The sequence below is a fragment of the Cyphellophora attinorum genome (genome assembly GCF_001299255.1).
Source record: "Cyphellophora attinorum strain CBS 131958 chromosome Unknown Contig7, whole genome shotgun sequence".
Taxonomy (NCBI): domain Eukaryota; kingdom Fungi; phylum Ascomycota; class Eurotiomycetes; order Chaetothyriales; family Cyphellophoraceae; genus Cyphellophora; species Cyphellophora attinorum.
Window position 1 is genome coordinate 224,069 of NW_017253235.1, and position 15,810 is coordinate 239,878.

The following is a 15,810-nucleotide window of genomic DNA, read 5'->3' on the forward strand; positions in this document are numbered from 1 at the left end:
AACGACAATGTCTCGATCACCATATCCTATTGCTCTAGGACCGCCATCGACTTCGTTTGCATCGCATCACTTCCCCACAAGCGTCCTCAACCATGACAGACTCGCCAAGCATAGAACTCCTCAAAGCAACAATCTCCCCCGGATCGAAGCAAGACGGCACAGACCACACCTTGTACGGCCCCTGCCACTGCGGCTTCGTCAAGTACACGGTCGCCTTCCCTTCATCAACCCTACAGACTCGCACCGCGCGCCGCTGCAACTGCACAGTCGACCTCAAACAAGGCACAACATACTACGGCCTTCCCCACTCGGACTTCAGCCTCCTCTCACCTCCCTCACTCAACGACCTCGCTGATTACAAGCCCAAGCCCAACGGCGGCGTACACAAGTACTTCTGCCCCACCTGCGGCGTGCAAATCGCGGCCGCGGGAACGTTCGCTTTCCAGGGCCAAGTCAGAGAGTTCTTCCAGATCAATGTCGGGAGCTTGGACCAGCCGCAGAATGGGCTTGATTTGGGTACGTGGAAGGTGGCGTACGTGGATGGGAGGAACGATGGTTGGGAGGATGGGGCGAGAGGGACGCCGTTTCCTGGGAGTCTGCCGTAGTAGATCCAGGCGGGGGTCGGTGTGGAGTGTTTGTCGAAGGTGGCGCGCTGTTTCATCCGCGCCGGGCTCTGTGAGCATTGATCAGTTGTGGGGTGTCGATGGTGAAGGAAACACGCATTACGAGATCAACGATATTAAGAACTCCCAGTAGTAGTATTGAAATTCGTGGTATTCTACCTAAGGTTCTAGACTCTAGCTTCCAGTATTTCCAGTACCGTATATGATCGTCTCTGGTCTATAGTACACCCGCAAGTTCTCAACTCGCGCTGCTTGCCTCCTGGCTTCCTTGGGACCTACCACAAAACGGCCACTAACCCCGCAACCGAAAGCGTCCCATCCAGATTCGTTCATCAGCCTGCCGTTCTAGCGCTCGCCGCATCTCCCGTGCGTACTCCTCCGCCCGCTCTCTCTCCTCCTCCGCCTCGCTGCTTTCGGTGGACAGCTGTGCCTCAAATGACCGGGCTAGGGTCTCATGGTCGGCGTATTGGGGCTGCGTGGTGAGGATGCAAAGCTTAGCCGGGGTATGGAGGAGGATGTCATGCTTGGTGCTGGACGACGAGGAGTAACTCAGAGGGACGAGTTTGCGCACGACGAGCTCTTCCTCCCGATCAGCGCCGCTATTGGTACTAGTCCTGCGTGCGCCATTGGTCGCAGCAAGAGATGGCTCTTGTGGAGCGGAAGGAGCGTGTGACGAAGCGTCGTTGATATTCCACCTCCTCACAAGCTCCCGACTGTCGCGCTCTTTCCAGTGCACACACCCGTTGGCGTCGGAGAAGACGATGCGTGTGCCTTGTGTTGCGACGGAGAGAATTTTGGCAGGGGCGGCGTCTTGGCGATTTTTGTAGCTGTAGGGGGAGCGGGACATGAAGTTGACGATGTTGTTCTTGAATGTATCGGTGTGGGTGATATCAACATTCCTCACATTATCGTCCTCAGCAGTTTCAGCGTCAGCTGCAGCATTGATCATCTCGTCCACGTCCGTAGACGCTGCCGCTGCGGTCGGCTGGCCTGTCGCATACGGCAGAGAATACAACTCAAGCGAGCCACGACCCTTGTATTCGCCAGCTGCGATGAGGGTAGCTTGTCCTCCCTGCGCGGGTTTCGGCGCGTACGGTACGCTCGTCAGCGACGACAGGGTTGCTCCTGAGTGGACCACGTATTGAAGGCGAGGGAAGTATCTCCTGTCATAGGATAGGATGCTAGGAAAGCGGCCGGCGAGAAAGATCTCGTGCTGCTCGTAGTGTAGGATAGATAGTGGGCCGGGCTCTACTTGAGCGTAGGCATGACTGCCTCCTCCTCGACCATGGCGAGGCGCTGAGTAGTCTAAGTGCGCGTTTTGTTGCGAAGGAGCCCAATTTTGGAGAGCCTTTCGCTCGCGGAACCGGTCGAATTTAGCGTGATTCGGTAGGAATGCAATCGAGTTCTCTGGCTCGCCCGGCGTTGGTCGCATCATGTCTTCCGGCGAACGCGAGCGATCTCGGAAAGTCATGCGCGGGTCGTAAAGATGTAGACTATACAAAGTGCCGACTGACAGTGGCAGATCAGATGTCTGATGTTGGGACAGAGCAGTGATCGACCAGGCATACTCTTGTTGTGATATGACCTGCAGTGTCTCCAGATCAACTTCGTTCAGGTTGGGACCAACGGCGATATAGGCTCGATTTTGGCGAAAATCCAAAGCAATGGACTCGGTTGGACTTGTGAAGGATCGGGACCCAGACGACGTGGACGACTGTGCTGCATTTGTAGCGAAGAGCACTCCCGTGCTGCTATTCGCAACGCGTTGGATCCTGCGTCCGCCCAGTTCTTGCTCGCGAATGTCCCATATGAGTATGCTTCCATCTTCCTGCCAGCCAACGGCGCGCTCTGAATGTTCATCGACGGCCACGCCGAGAATCTCGTGGGACTCTGAACCAGTGCCCTCGCTCCAAACGGTGTGCAACGGTGCATGGCGGGCTATGTATTCGTCGTACCAGTTAACATCCTCGCCTGGAGCTGAAGGATCCCAGACTGCAGGGTCTCGATGGCTGTAGGCTCTGTTGCCTGCATTGGGCCTCTTCTCGAAGCACTTCCGCCGCCACAACTTGTTATCTCGTGCAAGTCGGAGGAAGCGTTTCGAGACGCACTGGAGGGCGACGGAGTCGCGTGGGGTAAGGTATTCCAGTATTGGCTGCCAGATCTCGTCCGGCAGGTCTATTGCGGTCTTCATATTTGAACGAAAGGAGCGTGGATGCAGACGGCACTAGATACAATGCATCTTCTAGCTTCTATGGCCTTAAAGGATGATCAAACGAAAGTATGCATGATGAGTGTTTGGTGCTCTTTGTTTGAATAGCATGGGTGACCTAGGTCGGCACGTACCTACCTTCACTAACGTCGTTCAGGCACCGTGGGGTAGGCGCAACCCCCCAGATCATGTCACGTGAGCAACATGGCGAGGCAGGCACGCTCCTCGATTGTTCCAATCATTTGTCTGAGAAGGCGTGCGCTTGGGTAGCGGAGTCCTCCTCTTGCCTGGGGCCTTTCATCAAACGCTGAAGTCTCTTCCCGGCCATCTTCAGGCTCTTCCCGTCGTAGCATTCCACCGTGGACGGGCGTCACTCCTTATCAACAACCTCATCAACCATCGACCTAAACACTCTCTGCCGCTCACACATCTCCAAAAACACCTTATACTTGACATCTAACAACCCCTTGACACCTTTAGTCTTGGTGGGCGTGACGGTTTTCCCCGGCTTGCTCATCCGATCCATAATCGTCCATAGATCTTCCGTGATACCATTCCGGTCCGCTGATGCTGCCTTTGCGCCTAGCATAGCTGCTCCATGACACACCGCAGCATGGACGTATCGTGGAATGATCACTGGCATATCGCAAGCCGTGGCGATAAGTGACATCAGAATATCGTTTTGGCACTGTGAGCCTGACATGAAAATGCTGCTGATTTTGTGCCCGGATTTGTTCATGGTCGAGATGATCTGGAGTGTTTGTAGTGCGATGAATTCCATTGTGCCGTAGTAGTACAACGCCAGACCGTCCACTGACTTGTCGGACGACAGACCAACCACAGAGCCGGACATTGTCGGGTCAGCGATAGGTGAGCGGTTGCCGAAGAGGTCGCCATACAGGAAGAAGTGCTTGCCGAGGTGTGCGATGCTTTTGGCGGATCTTGTAGCTTCATGTCGCGAAGGTGCTCGTTCAAGAAGTCGTATATGTTGGTGTTGTACGATTCTGCTCCGCTTAGAGCCGCTGAGTATGCGGGATGTGTCTCGAGGACGTGCTTGAGGAGCTCGCCTGTTGCCGACTGTCCACCTTCAGCCATCCAATAGTCAGGGATAATGGAGTCGCGATATGGGCCCCAGACACCATCGACGAAGACAGGATCCTTGGACATGACCAAATGACATGTGGAAGTGCCTGCCACGGCAGCAAGGCGGGTGAAGGCCTGAGACTGATCGTTCTTGGCCACGGTACTGTCCAGTGAGTCGCCCAGGGTGGAGATTTTGGCGCCGACCGTGCCAATCCATCCAGCGTATGCATCGATGACACCACTGCCGACTGCAATGCCCGCGGGCAGGCCGAGCTCTGAGGCAGCTTTCTCGCAGAGGTAGCCAGCGAGTTCACCTGCTGACAGATATTCGCCGTTCTGTATGAATGTCAGCAAACGCTCGTGCTTATGGACTGAGAAGGCTGTACTACTCCATTGACTCCTCCCATCCGCTTGAAGTTGTCTTCGGCCAGGTCTGGCAATCCAATTTCTGTCAGGAAGTCTTCTTGCCATCCTTTCACTGAGCCATCAACGCCCACAGGAACGTAGCCCTGTTTGCACACGACCGAGCAGAAGCTTCGCTTCTCGTTGCCTGTGGCCAGGTGCTCCAGAGCATCTGTGAGGTCGTAAAACTTGCACCGATCAAAGAGCTCTTTCGGCATGTTGTTCTTCAGCCACAAGACCTTTGGCATTTCCATCTCTATACTCATTGTCCCGCCGACATACCTCAGCAAGTTATGTTTGGTGGCATTGATCTTCTTAGTCTCTTCCACTGGCCGATGGTCGAGCCATAGCACAACATTGTGGTCATTCCCGGACTCGTTGAAGTTGGGACTGGTCACCGAGACAGGCTCGTCGGTATCGTGCGTGAACACAGCTAATGAACAGGTGGCGTCAAAGCCAATGCCTTTGACTGTGGTCACGTCGATGTTGTTCTGTGTAACTGCTCGCTTCACAGAATCGCAGATGCAGCGCCATATATCGGTGGTGGACTGTTCGTACCACCCCGTCTGAGGTTGCCATAGTCCGATATTCTCTGACGCGAGGCCGACGATGTCGCCGGACTCGTTGATGATACAGGCTCTCGCACTTCCAGTACCTACATCAATACCGATGTAATGTGTCTGATTGGGATTAATGGCATTTCTCGGGTCCATGCCAGATCCCTTCCGTTGCGGCGTCTGGTGGCCGCCCGTGCTCTGGCTGGCACCTCTGTATGGAAGTGCCATGTCGAACAATATACAGTGGTTGCGTGAAGGTCAAGAATGCAAAGAGAGGAGTTTCTGTACAGACAGGAAACGCAGGACGAGGGGCAGTCTCAGAACGGAAAAGGCACGATATGAAAATGTTGACTGAGCCACCGACAAGACTGGCTCAGGGTGTTGATCAGAGTCTCCAGAGGAGAGTGCTTGCAACGCACCATCAACGTATCAAAAAGCCATGAATTTCTGGAGCTCTTTCAACAATGTCTTGTGGTTACGATGTTGACCCTGACGTAGCCGTTGCCTCCAAAAAGTTCTAGAGTGGACTCACCTAAACCCCACGCGTTGGAGGCGATGCCCCTCGTCACGCTTGGCCACGGGGAAAAGTCGCGATTGCCGAAGAGCTCCAGGATTGATGTCTTTGGCCCGTTGGTGGTGTTTTTGAGCCCTGGGATACTTCCAACGAGCTTTCAGCACAGAACAATATCCTTGGACTTGGGTGAAGGGATGAGTGTCTCAAGCCTTCTAGTCCATCAATCAGTCACAATCGGCGACTTCGCGTTATGGCTCGTCGCTGCCTGCCTCAGGGGAGTATGTCGGCGCCCTTCACTTCGTGCTTTCCATGAGCGTGGCTGCAAGATCAACGAAGAAGGCTAAGTCGCGACTCCTCGCGCCTGTAGGTGAAGACGCGATGAAACACGGTGCGTCGCCCTTGCCGTTTGAGCCAATCAGTCGTAGGATAATGAAAGCGTGGTGATTGGCCAACCCCCGCATTCACCTGGCCAGCAACTCGACGAGCTCGCCATTCCAAGCTAGATTGACCGCGATCATGATCAGAGAGTTGTCCTCTGACTTCCATCTACTATCTCACCGTCGTCGTCGTTTTCGTCATTTGCAACAATGGCGTACACCCCGACGGGAGCAACGCTCCATATTCACGAGCCCTCCACGAACAATCTGTTCGGTAAGTCACTCTATGACGTACCCGGCGAAATAGCTGTCCCAGAGACACTGATCACCTTTTGATGGACCATCTCTGTGTACCAACAGCAAGCTGACGCTGCCAACAGACGTCGGCATCTTCAAAGATACCATCCTCCCCACTCTAGGTTACAGCTCCGCCCTCGCCGTCCTAAACTATGGCCTGGGAAGAAGCACGGACACGCTTGCGACCAAGGACATCTTCAGACCCGGCTACCATGTCTTCAACCTATGGTGGAGCGCCGTCTTCAGAAGAGTCTGGTACATGGGTCTACCAGTCGGCCAAGTCTTGAAGATGCAGTCTCGTCCCGAGAAGCTGCTGTTGGGTGGTGTCACTCTCTGGGCTGGCTACCGTGTGGCTTCCGCAGCCTCCGCCTGGAACAAGCGCGATTCCAAGGATGACCCCAAGTACCTGACCACCAAGCAAGAGGAGGGCTTCTGGAACAACGCCCTCTTCAAGTACTACCTACCTGAGGCTGTGGTTGCGACCGTCGTCGCTCTTCCCTTCACGGCGCCATTCCGCCACCAGGGAACCGTCATGACGGGCTACCACCCAATCCTTCAGTCTACCGCTGTTGGCCTCTACACTGCTGGCCTTGCCCTTGAATTCCTCGCCGATTCTCAGTCAAGCGACAAGCCAGGCTCCAGCCCCGTGGACGACTCGATCTGGAACGTTCTTTCCAACCCCAAGTATGTGCCTACGCTCCTGCTCCAACTACAAACATGCTGACTAGCTTCCAGGAACCTTGCCTCAACAGCCGTCGTCGCATCATTTCCCCTCCTCCTCTACAGCTCCGACATGCTCGCTCCCATCGAGCTCCTCGGACCTCTTGCCTACGTACATACCACACGCCTCATCCCATACTTGCCCAGCTAACGCATCTAGTACCTCTTCCACCGCTACACTTTCGACTCCTCCACGACCCCCGAGTCCGACGCCGAATCCGCCAAAGCCGCCGCCAAGGACGTCAAGGAAGGCAAGGTCGACTACAAAGCCGAAGCAGAGGAAGCCAAGGACGAGATCGCCAAGGTCGTCAAGAACAAAACCTTCCTGACCACCATCGCCATCGGCACCATCGTTGGCATCCTCGAGGGCTTCACTCACGGCTCAGCACTGCGATTTGGTGATTAGGGACATCGCGAGATTCTCTTGCTGCTCGGCACGATGACTGCTGTGTTCGCCAAACTAATGGTCGTGCAGAAGATCAGATCGCGGCATTCCTTATGAGCATGCCAATCAGTGGAATATTACGCAGAGGCCGCCTCAACCACATCTGATCAACAACATATCTTATACCATCGGCATCCACACCACTCGTTGCAGATGCGAGTTCTCCTTTGTTAGCGAGGAATTAGGATAGCAGGGTAGATGTATTGCTTTGAATCAATCACTTCTTCGAATTCAGCACGGAAACCGAATTCCACTCTCCTCCCTTGTGACATCTCCCGCAAGTGACATTGTCCCTGCTCACGCTTATTGTGCCAGCATCCCATCGCCTTTCGATGCTTACTTACACACGAGATTGCAGAGTGCAGCAGGAGATAGATATACATGAAGACGCGAAGCCAGCGGACGCAGAAGACTGTACATTGACAGGAGGAAACCTGACAGTCGTCTCCACGGTTGAGACGGCCTGTCTTGTTTTGCCTCCCTTTCGTTCTCTACATACTTGCTCAATCCTGTAATTCCAAGCTACTACTTGTCCGCGCGGTCCGAGAAAGCGTTCAGGCTAGATGGACATACTTCAAGTTTGCTAGAAGTTGTAATGTGGAGAGTTCGATCTGGCTTATTGGGTTCAATGTCTCTGGCTTTTAGCTACTTGGTAAGCACGCAGGTGCTGGCTACCTAGTCATGTCTCTCCATGATGCTACCTGCTGTCTGCGCATATGTGCATAAAGTTCAACATGAAGCCGAAGATCCTCGAGCTTGGAGGATGCTTCTCTTCTTTCCTTCCCTGCCCTTGCTGCGGCCTACCCTTGCTGATACCGCTGCTGCTGCTCATAAGATCTGGTCGGAGGAACGATAGTATCGTGACCGATCTGACTTCTCCTTGTCCCGTGTCGCTTGCACACGTGGATGAATAGTGACCACTCAGCAGAGTCACATCCCTCCGGCCAGTCAGCGCCTAAGACCGCTACTGCTGTCATGTATGCAAATATCATGCTTCCTGTTGAGCAACCGCTTTGACCGAAGCGTTTTCCCATGGGCCTCTGTAGTCATGATGGCAAGCATGAGTGCTCCGTAAGGTGCAAAGCGTCTTCCTTTCGAGTGCATGAAGGCGCTGAAGTACCCCTGGCTTCATTAGAAACGATACTGAACGTCGACGACAGACCATGCTAAGGCTGCTGTCTCGGTGCAGGATTTAGATGTTGCTGACGCTCATCATACGATCGGGTAGGCGGTGGTGGCTGAGGGTGTGCATATGGCGACTTCGGAGGCTGCTGTTGCTGGTAAGGCGACTTTGGAGGTTGTTGATGCTGCTGCTGCGCATGTGGAGGCGGACCGGAATATCGTCGACTAGAGTCACCATTCGGAGCTTGTGGGCCGTTAGTGTAGGGACTGCCCGGCGGTGGTGCAGCACGCTGTTGTTGGTAGTGCGAACTCGGTTGCGGTGGCTGTGGCGGCGGTGGCAATTGCTTTATCGGCGGCAGTCTCTCCCCTGCTTGCTGTGAGTGCTGCTGTGGGTGCTGCTGTGGGTGCTGCTGCTGCCGCCGTTCATGCTCCTGGTCCCGCTGATCCCCATTGCCATCCGCTTGTGCCATCTCCACGATACCCTGCAGTATACCATTGCTCTTGGGCGGGCCTCTCGCCGGTTGCTCAAGCCTGCCGCAAACGACAGCATCTCCCTCTCTTCCTACCGCTTGCCAGTAGACATCCCGCAGCCGATTTTGCAGGATTGTACTGCGATTTGAGTCGTACTCTGTCTCTTGACTGACCTGCACGCCCGCTGAACCCAAGAACGTCGGCGCGATCGTCATGATCACGCTGTCTATGGCAGGAGCGTGCACTTTTCGTAAGAGATCAGATAGTACGAGGCCACCACCCTCTACCATTATACTCTTGATGCCTTCGCGATACAAGATCTGGAAGATACCTTCCCAGCTGAACTTGCCCTGGTCATCGATCTCGTTGACCATCAAGAACTCCCCACCGAATGCTTTGAGCGTCGAAACTGCTTGCGGGTGCAGGTTCGCATTTGGACCCACTATCACCCAAGGTGGTCGAGCGCGACCTTCCTGCGCTACCCGCAAGATCTTCATTTCCGGCCTTATGATCAATCTGCCGGCTGGATCGATTACAATCGGTCGAGGCTGCCACTGACCTGGTGCACCGCCATATCCACCAGCGCCTTCTAAGCGACAGTTCAAGCCAGGGTCGTCGGCGATGGCAGTCCGTACGCCTATAAGGATAGCATCGTGTGCACTGCGCAGGAAGTGGGTCATGGCTTTGGTGTCTTGGGATGAGATGGCGGTAGGCACTCCATGTCTGCTGGCTATGCGACCGTCAAGGCCCTGTGCCCAAGTCAAGGTCACATGTGGCCGTTGTTGGGCGGCGATTACTGGCGGGTTCGGCAGGTATGGTATGAGAAAGTTGCGAAGCTCTGGCGGGTATCGAAGTACGTCTGAGGCTACTTGAGGCGGGGCGTAGTTGCGCTGGTATTGTGATGGGGGTGGAGGTTGTGCTGGATGGGCAGGAGATTGCTGAGGAGGCGCATAGTACTGCGGCTGTGGCTGGACTGGATGTGTGACGACGTTCCGCGGAGACGACTTCTGTCTGGCCACTGCAGCTGGCTGTGCTGGTCGAGCAGGCGTGGTCCTTGCGGCGTTGTAGCCAGTGTGGGCCTTCAACTGCGCGTCTGGATGCTCTTGCCGCCACTGGTATTGCACATTTCGAACATCAGAGATCTTCATGTACTTCCCTCCAGCGGCATCGAGCTTGTCCGGCTCAGTCTGCATCTTCCACCATATTGAAGCGGGTTGGAAGCCCTTTACAGCCTCTCTCCTGGCGGTGTTCATGATACCTGTGTTCCGCTTCTGGGCGTCCATGAAGTCAAGATCGTGACTGTGCGTGTCGCTCGCGTTGTACTTCTGTATTGTGACTTTGTCGAGTGCGCCGGTGCTGTAGGTGACCTTCATGGCCATGTTGCAGGCTTTCTCTTCCTTTGGTTTCCGCTTCCGTGCCTGCTTGCCCTCTGGTGTTGGCCGTGGGTGGTGTACTTTGACATTGCTCGGCTTCTTCAATTTGCACCAGTACAGCTCGACGTTGTGTGAGGTCTCTGTCTGCTCGGAGGACTTCAGCTTTCTCCAGACATTGTCCATCCATGGCACGAGTGCTTCCCAGTCCACTTTAGGTAGTTCTATCTGGTGCTCGAGGTCGTGAGTTTGTTGTCGGAGGGTAGCGAGCCGAGGCGGAAGGTCGTAGAGGCTGTAGTCGGTAGGTGTACTTGACTCTGCAACATCTTGACCATTCAGATGGCTGTCGCCCTCGTCGAACTGGATGTCACCTTTGCTTTCTTCGTCTGCCTCACTCCGGTCCTCCATATCGTGGTCGCTGTCCATGGCGGCCGCCGCCATGGCCCAAGAAAGCCGTGCTCAATTTGCGGTTTCGCGTTTAGGTTCGTGTGGGCAGGGCGGGCTCTGAGCAGATAATTTGAATTCGTGGGTTGCCTGGAATTTTCGAGAGACCTACGCCTGAAGTCCACCTGGAGGTGTCGCGCAGCTTCCGAAATGTGGAAAATGATCAGACACGCTCAAAAGACAAGAAGGCAGTCGCTATACACTTGCTCCTGCCAAAAGTTATGGTCAAGTCAATCGGCTCTCACATGTCTAAAGTGAATGCCTGCAAGGTTCGAGTAGACGTGGATCCACCGCACCTCATCTCGCAGATCGTTGCCAAGCCTTTTGATTGCAGAGCGACAGGGGTAGCAGATTCTCGAGACGACGTTTACGCGAAATGACGTGAAGCTGGGCGTGAACTCAGGTTCGTGAGACCACTACCTACTACAGAGGCAGCGATCTAGAGATGTGGTAGCATCGAGCATCGAGGTAGGTGCTTCAACCAACAATCCTCCCTGACAACTCAGCTTGCTTGCAAGCTATGCCTTTGCCGCTTCTCGTGCGCTCATGCGGTTCAACTTTTGTGAATGACTTTTGATTCGGGTTGGACCTTCTCGTCCGAGAATCCGTCGTGGACATGGCTTTCGTCGTTACAGATCTGGTCCATTCCCTCACTCGTCGTATGTAGGTCGTACATTTGCTGCCCGAAGGACCGCGTCGCTTTGTTCCAGCGCTCTTCCTGAACGGCACTTGCTGTGCAAAATGAGGCCATCGCTGTCCGTATTGTTGATCGTTCCGCGTCCCAATGTCAACCTTCACCGCCTTCCACCATACCGCTCCCGACTCAAGCTTCTGCTCCTCGACCTGCTCCTGCTCCGACTGCGACTGCTATAGCTACTATAGCTCGGACTCCTCCTTCTCCTGCCCAGTGGACTCCTCCTGCCACCTCCACCACCACCACGGCCTCTCCTTGGCGGACTCCGACTTCTCGATCGCGAGTAGGAATAGCTCCTTCCTCTTCCACCCCTTCCGACCGGACTCCTCGACCTCGAATATCTTGACCTCCCTCCACCGTTGGCGGGCGCGTAGAAGTCGTTGTCCGGATACCGCCCACCGCCGCCACCTCGAGGACCACCTCTTGCAGGCGGACTGCGATAGCGATCTGACGGCGGTCCTCTCCTCCCACCTCCTCCTCGTGGCGGTCCACCACCACCAAATCTCTTATTCCTGGCTCCGATTGGTGACCTCGAGAACGCTCGTCGTGGCAATACTATTGAAACCGTGATAACCGCCCCATCAAGCTGCGCCTCGTGCATGTGTGCGATCGCTGCTTCCGAGCCCGAAGGGTGGTCGTAGAGGATGTAGGCTGTTCCGCGGTTTGTGTTGACTGTGATATTTTTGTTAGCACCTTGCAATGCATATGTACTCGGCCGAGGCCTCAAGGGAATTTGTAGGGGAAGACATACACTGCCGGTTCATAGGCAAATCCACACTCTCAATCCGTCCGTAGCTCCCAAAGATCTCGCGCAAATGCGCCTCATTCACGTTCCTTGTAAGCTTCTCAACCACAATCTTGCTGCTCTGCACACCATTGCGTCCGCCTGGTGCCGGGCTACGGCTCCGACTTCGTGATGAGCGGTCACGGTAGTTGTTGTTGCGTCCTCGCGGCGTGTCTCTGACGTCGGGACTCCGTGAGCGACTATACGTGCGACCTCGTGCGCCTCCGTTGCGGGAGTCGCGTGTATTGTTGTTGGCAGGCGATCGAGGTGAGTCTGAGCGCGACCGCAATCGCGAACGGGATCGAGGCGATGGTGAGCGGCGCGGAGAGCGTGACTGTGAGCGGGTACGTGAGCGACCGCGGGAGGGTGATCGCGAGGGCGCCATGTTCAAATTGAGACTGCGACAGTGCGACGATATGGTGAAGATGTTGGCGTCGTGGGTGTACGAAGGGAGGATATAAATTCAATGCGAAAAGCACGCGCCGAATAAATCTCCAAGCAGGCAGCGTCACAGGCAACCAAACTCGCCTAAAGCTCGGCGATGTGTCATCCGGCTTCACTTCAGAACGTTGCCCAGGTGTGTCATTTGCACATCTCACGGATTGTCAAGTATGAGTTTCTGATAGAAGGATCGAGTGAGCTCGGAGTGACAAGCGGTTCTCCTGTGCTGGACTATGTAATGCATGGCTTTTGACGGGCAGAGAGTACCGGCAGAAAATGGCGCTACATAAAATCTTGCATCGCAGGATTGATGATATATTTGTGACATCTGCTTTTCACGACTGGTGCTGGCTGACTGCCAGACACTAGAACCTGCTGACCTGCCCGATCAGGTGCCTGCGTAGTGCAGATTGTATACACACCCATCCCATTTCTGTCCGTATATCAGTATATCAATATATCAGTCATCGACTTAAGATCTCTGAACAACCACGGCCTGCGTCAATCGGGCGAATGATGTATAGACTTTGCAACTAAGGTACCCCAGAAAGTCTAATGAACACCAAAAGGGGCTTGAATGAACGACATCCACTCCGAAGATCCAGCTCCGCCAATTGCTTACCGTCAGCGACACCTCGAGAAGGCGGCTCGCAGACCGACAGCTATGTCGCCAGTCCGCATGCTCATTTCTCAGGCGTGCCACCATTCCGGTATCGCCAAAGCCGACTCTTATCCTTCAGCAGTCCTTCGGGCACAGCAGCATCCCCATCACCCTCAAAGTTGCTAGTACTGACGGGACTATTCATGAAATCATTGTCCTCCGACTCAAACATATTCCTCAGGTAGTGCTGATTCAGCATATGTCCGAACGCATCCCTCAAGAACAACTTCCCCACGAAGCGATCACGCAACTGAGCCATCGTCGTGACATCCGCCGCGGTCTTTGCACGCCATAGACGCATTCGACACGAGCGCTTGACTGCTTTGCCGCCTCCATTGGCGGCACGCGCCAGCTTCGAGCCAACGCCGCGAAAGAACATCATGCCGCAGCGAGCGACCATTTCGCTGGTGTTGCCGTAATGCTCGATGTGCTGGATGACTCTGGTGCCGTCCTTTCGCTGAGGACTGTTGAAGTGGTTGGCGGCATTGCCGAACGTGTAAACTTCCAGCTTGGCCACCTGCTCCGGCGGCATGGTTGCGAAGAGCCAGTCGAGCACCAGAGAGGACTCGATGCCGCCTTGGCTGTGAGCGAAGAGAACCACTTTCGTGACTTCTGGCTCGGCGACCAAGGCTGAAACAGTTTCGTAGGCCAGGCGGATGTCGAGAGTAGGATACCCAAAGGTTCTTTGCACTGTGCATTCGATGAGATCGAACAGTATGCCGTAGGTCTTGTTGTGTATTCCCTGTACCGGACGCTGGAAGATGCGAGAGATCATTTTCAGATTTCCAGCCATCCAGTGTGAGCTATACGTGTGAGCATAGGGGTCTGAGTTGTGTACGGAACGATGGCCTACCCAACCGACACTCCATTAATGAAGATCCATCTCTCGCCGTGCGAGCCTGGCTTGCTCGGTATCAATCTCATTTCAGCGTCCTGCTCGTTCAGGGAGTATTCGCCTCCATCATAGAACAGGCGTTGCCCATAGTTGTTGAGCAACACATTGCATATGCCTCTGTTCAGCTGAATGCCAACCACAACTACTGCAGTCCAGATTATTGCAGGCACGCCGCCGAAAGGCGAGACCACGATGAACAACAAGAACAATGTCTGCAGGAAGAACAGCACACCGTGCACGAAAAGAGCCCAGACATTCCCTCGCGTCAATGAGAGCTCGTCCTCGGCATGTTTGGAGCGAAATGGCCAGATCGTGCTGAGAATGCCCAGTTTTGTCAGATCGAAAATCAAGCCAAGGAACAATTTTGCCTCGATGGCCAGTAAGGCCATCGGATCAGAGGTGAATGGGATTGGCGTGGAAGGCATGTTGTTGCGGTGTATCCAGTGCTAGCAGATGATCAGAAGTATGAGTAGAACGGATGAGGCTGTCGTCGCCGAAGTCAGTGGTTTTGCACTGAGCAGCATCGTCGCGCACATGCTCAGTCGTGATGAGAACTTGCTGTTGTCTGTCGTTGGATCGTCAGGCCTGACCGATACGAAGAGCTGAAGAACGCCTTGTGCTAAGCCTCGTGTTTCGGACAAGGGGGCCATTAGGCGAGAATTAGGTAAGATGGATCTGTCTTCTTCGAAGAAAAGCAATCGCTAAGGATGATGGGGATGGTCCAGTGTCGAACACATTATAGATACGTCTCTCGTGAGAATTGCCTGTCCATGGCTGTTTAGGAAATTGAGAATTGTAGAATGTAAGGAAATGAGTGTCTCAATTGCAGACGTTGAAGCAGTTTGACTTGTGTAACGTTGTCGGACCCAAATGAGGAAGGCGCGTCGGTCCTTCAGCTTTCACGTGCCTACTGCGCAGACGCATTTTGGCAGGAGCCAAAATGTCTAGGCGACATGAGTCTTCGAAAAGCTGAGTGAACCTCGAAGAGCGCAAGGAGGACATGCAGTATGGGAGGGGTACTTTTGTAGCAATGCATTAGTGTTGACAAACTCCAGAGTTCCCGGTCGGTGCAGCTGTCACTGCTATTCAGGCTGATCTCGAGTCTTGCAGATTGTGGAGGCGCCTAGTAGCGAAAGAGGAGTTTGCTCGATACGCGAATCGAATACGCCCTATCAATGGGAGATAGAGCAAGGTAGAGTTGTACAATAGTCAGGTCAGGCAAATGCACATTGCTTGCTGCGAGTCTGCAAGACAAAAAGCTGATGGTTCGAGACGCGCCGACGAACGCTGCTGCTGGACAATTGGCAGTCTGACTCCAAAATAGAGATTCCCCCCGGCTAGCTACTCTAGATTTCCGAAGAGCTTGGGATTTATTGCGTACCATCTCATGGTTTCCGATGACTGTGCCCACCCTCACGGTACATGCTCGAAAGCGAGCGGTGACGCAAGGACAGAAGTTAGGCTGGACATTACTTGATCTCGAGGAGCGCTGAATTCCTCCAGTCAGTCGCAGAGACTCGGTTTCCTGTTTAGTCGTTGGACATGACTCGCCTGCAGCGCGCTCGGACAGTGTAGCACTCAGGTTCGTGATGCGGCCAGGGATGTATGACTCAAGCAGGGGTTCTGACATGTAGCTCGCCCTGGGGTTTCTGCCGCGCGGACCAGGAGATCGCTGATTGCAGAGAATGTTCTACGTTAGCC

The 15,810-nt window shown here is 54.4% G+C and overlaps 7 protein-coding genes across 7 annotated transcripts; 2 read left to right on the plus strand and 5 right to left on the minus strand.

Annotated features, from left to right (window-relative positions):
• Window positions 1–92: 92 nt before the first annotated feature.
• AB675_9543 (uncharacterized protein) lies at window positions 93–605 on the plus strand (the record flags this gene model as incomplete). The annotated part of the gene is made up of 1 exon (XM_018150086.1): window positions 93–605. One exon carries the CDS (start codon window positions 93–95, stop codon window positions 603–605), a length of 513 nt encoding a protein of 170 aa, XP_018002263.1.
• Window positions 606–915: 310 nt separating this feature from the next.
• Window positions 916–2,814, minus strand: AB675_9544 (uncharacterized protein; the record flags this gene model as incomplete). The annotated part of the gene is made up of 1 exon (XM_018150087.1): window positions 916–2,814. One exon carries the CDS (start codon window positions 2,812–2,814, stop codon window positions 916–918), a length of 1,899 nt encoding a protein of 632 aa, XP_018002203.1.
• A 388-nt stretch (window positions 2,815–3,202) lies between these two features.
• On the minus strand, window positions 3,203–5,102 carry AB675_9545 (uncharacterized protein; the record flags this gene model as incomplete). The annotated part of the gene is made up of 3 exons (XM_018150088.1): window positions 3,203–3,773; window positions 3,833–4,251; window positions 4,302–5,102. The coding sequence occupies 3 exons, from the start codon at window positions 5,100–5,102 to the stop codon at window positions 3,203–3,205; spliced, it is 1,791 nt and encodes a 596-aa protein (XP_018002176.1).
• An 873-nt stretch (window positions 5,103–5,975) lies between these two features.
• AB675_9546 (uncharacterized protein) lies at window positions 5,976–7,188 on the plus strand (the record flags this gene model as incomplete). Its single annotated transcript, XM_018150089.1, has 4 exons — window positions 5,976–6,039; window positions 6,146–6,746; window positions 6,798–6,894; window positions 6,943–7,188. 4 exons carry the CDS (start codon window positions 5,976–5,978, stop codon window positions 7,186–7,188), a joined length of 1,008 nt encoding a protein of 335 aa, XP_018002531.1.
• Window positions 7,189–8,393: 1,205 nt separating this feature from the next.
• AB675_9547 (2,5-diamino-6-ribosylamino-4(3H)-pyrimidinone 5'-phosphate) lies at window positions 8,394–10,616 on the minus strand (the record flags this gene model as incomplete). The annotated part of the gene is made up of 1 exon (XM_018150090.1): window positions 8,394–10,616. One exon carries the CDS (start codon window positions 10,614–10,616, stop codon window positions 8,394–8,396), a length of 2,223 nt encoding a protein of 740 aa, XP_018002472.1.
• An 894-nt stretch (window positions 10,617–11,510) lies between these two features.
• On the minus strand, window positions 11,511–12,497 carry AB675_9548 (RNA-binding protein with serine-rich domain 1-B; the record flags this gene model as incomplete). The annotated part of the gene is made up of 3 exons (XM_018150091.1): window positions 11,511–11,679; window positions 11,721–12,000; window positions 12,080–12,497. 3 exons carry the CDS (start codon window positions 12,495–12,497, stop codon window positions 11,511–11,513), a joined length of 867 nt encoding a protein of 288 aa, XP_018002368.1.
• A 739-nt stretch (window positions 12,498–13,236) lies between these two features.
• Window positions 13,237–14,534, minus strand: AB675_9549 (uncharacterized protein; the record flags this gene model as incomplete). Its single annotated transcript, XM_018150092.1, has 2 exons — window positions 13,237–14,017; window positions 14,068–14,534. 2 exons carry the CDS (start codon window positions 14,532–14,534, stop codon window positions 13,237–13,239), a joined length of 1,248 nt encoding a protein of 415 aa, XP_018002302.1.
• Window positions 14,535–15,810: the final 1,276 nt, after the last annotated feature.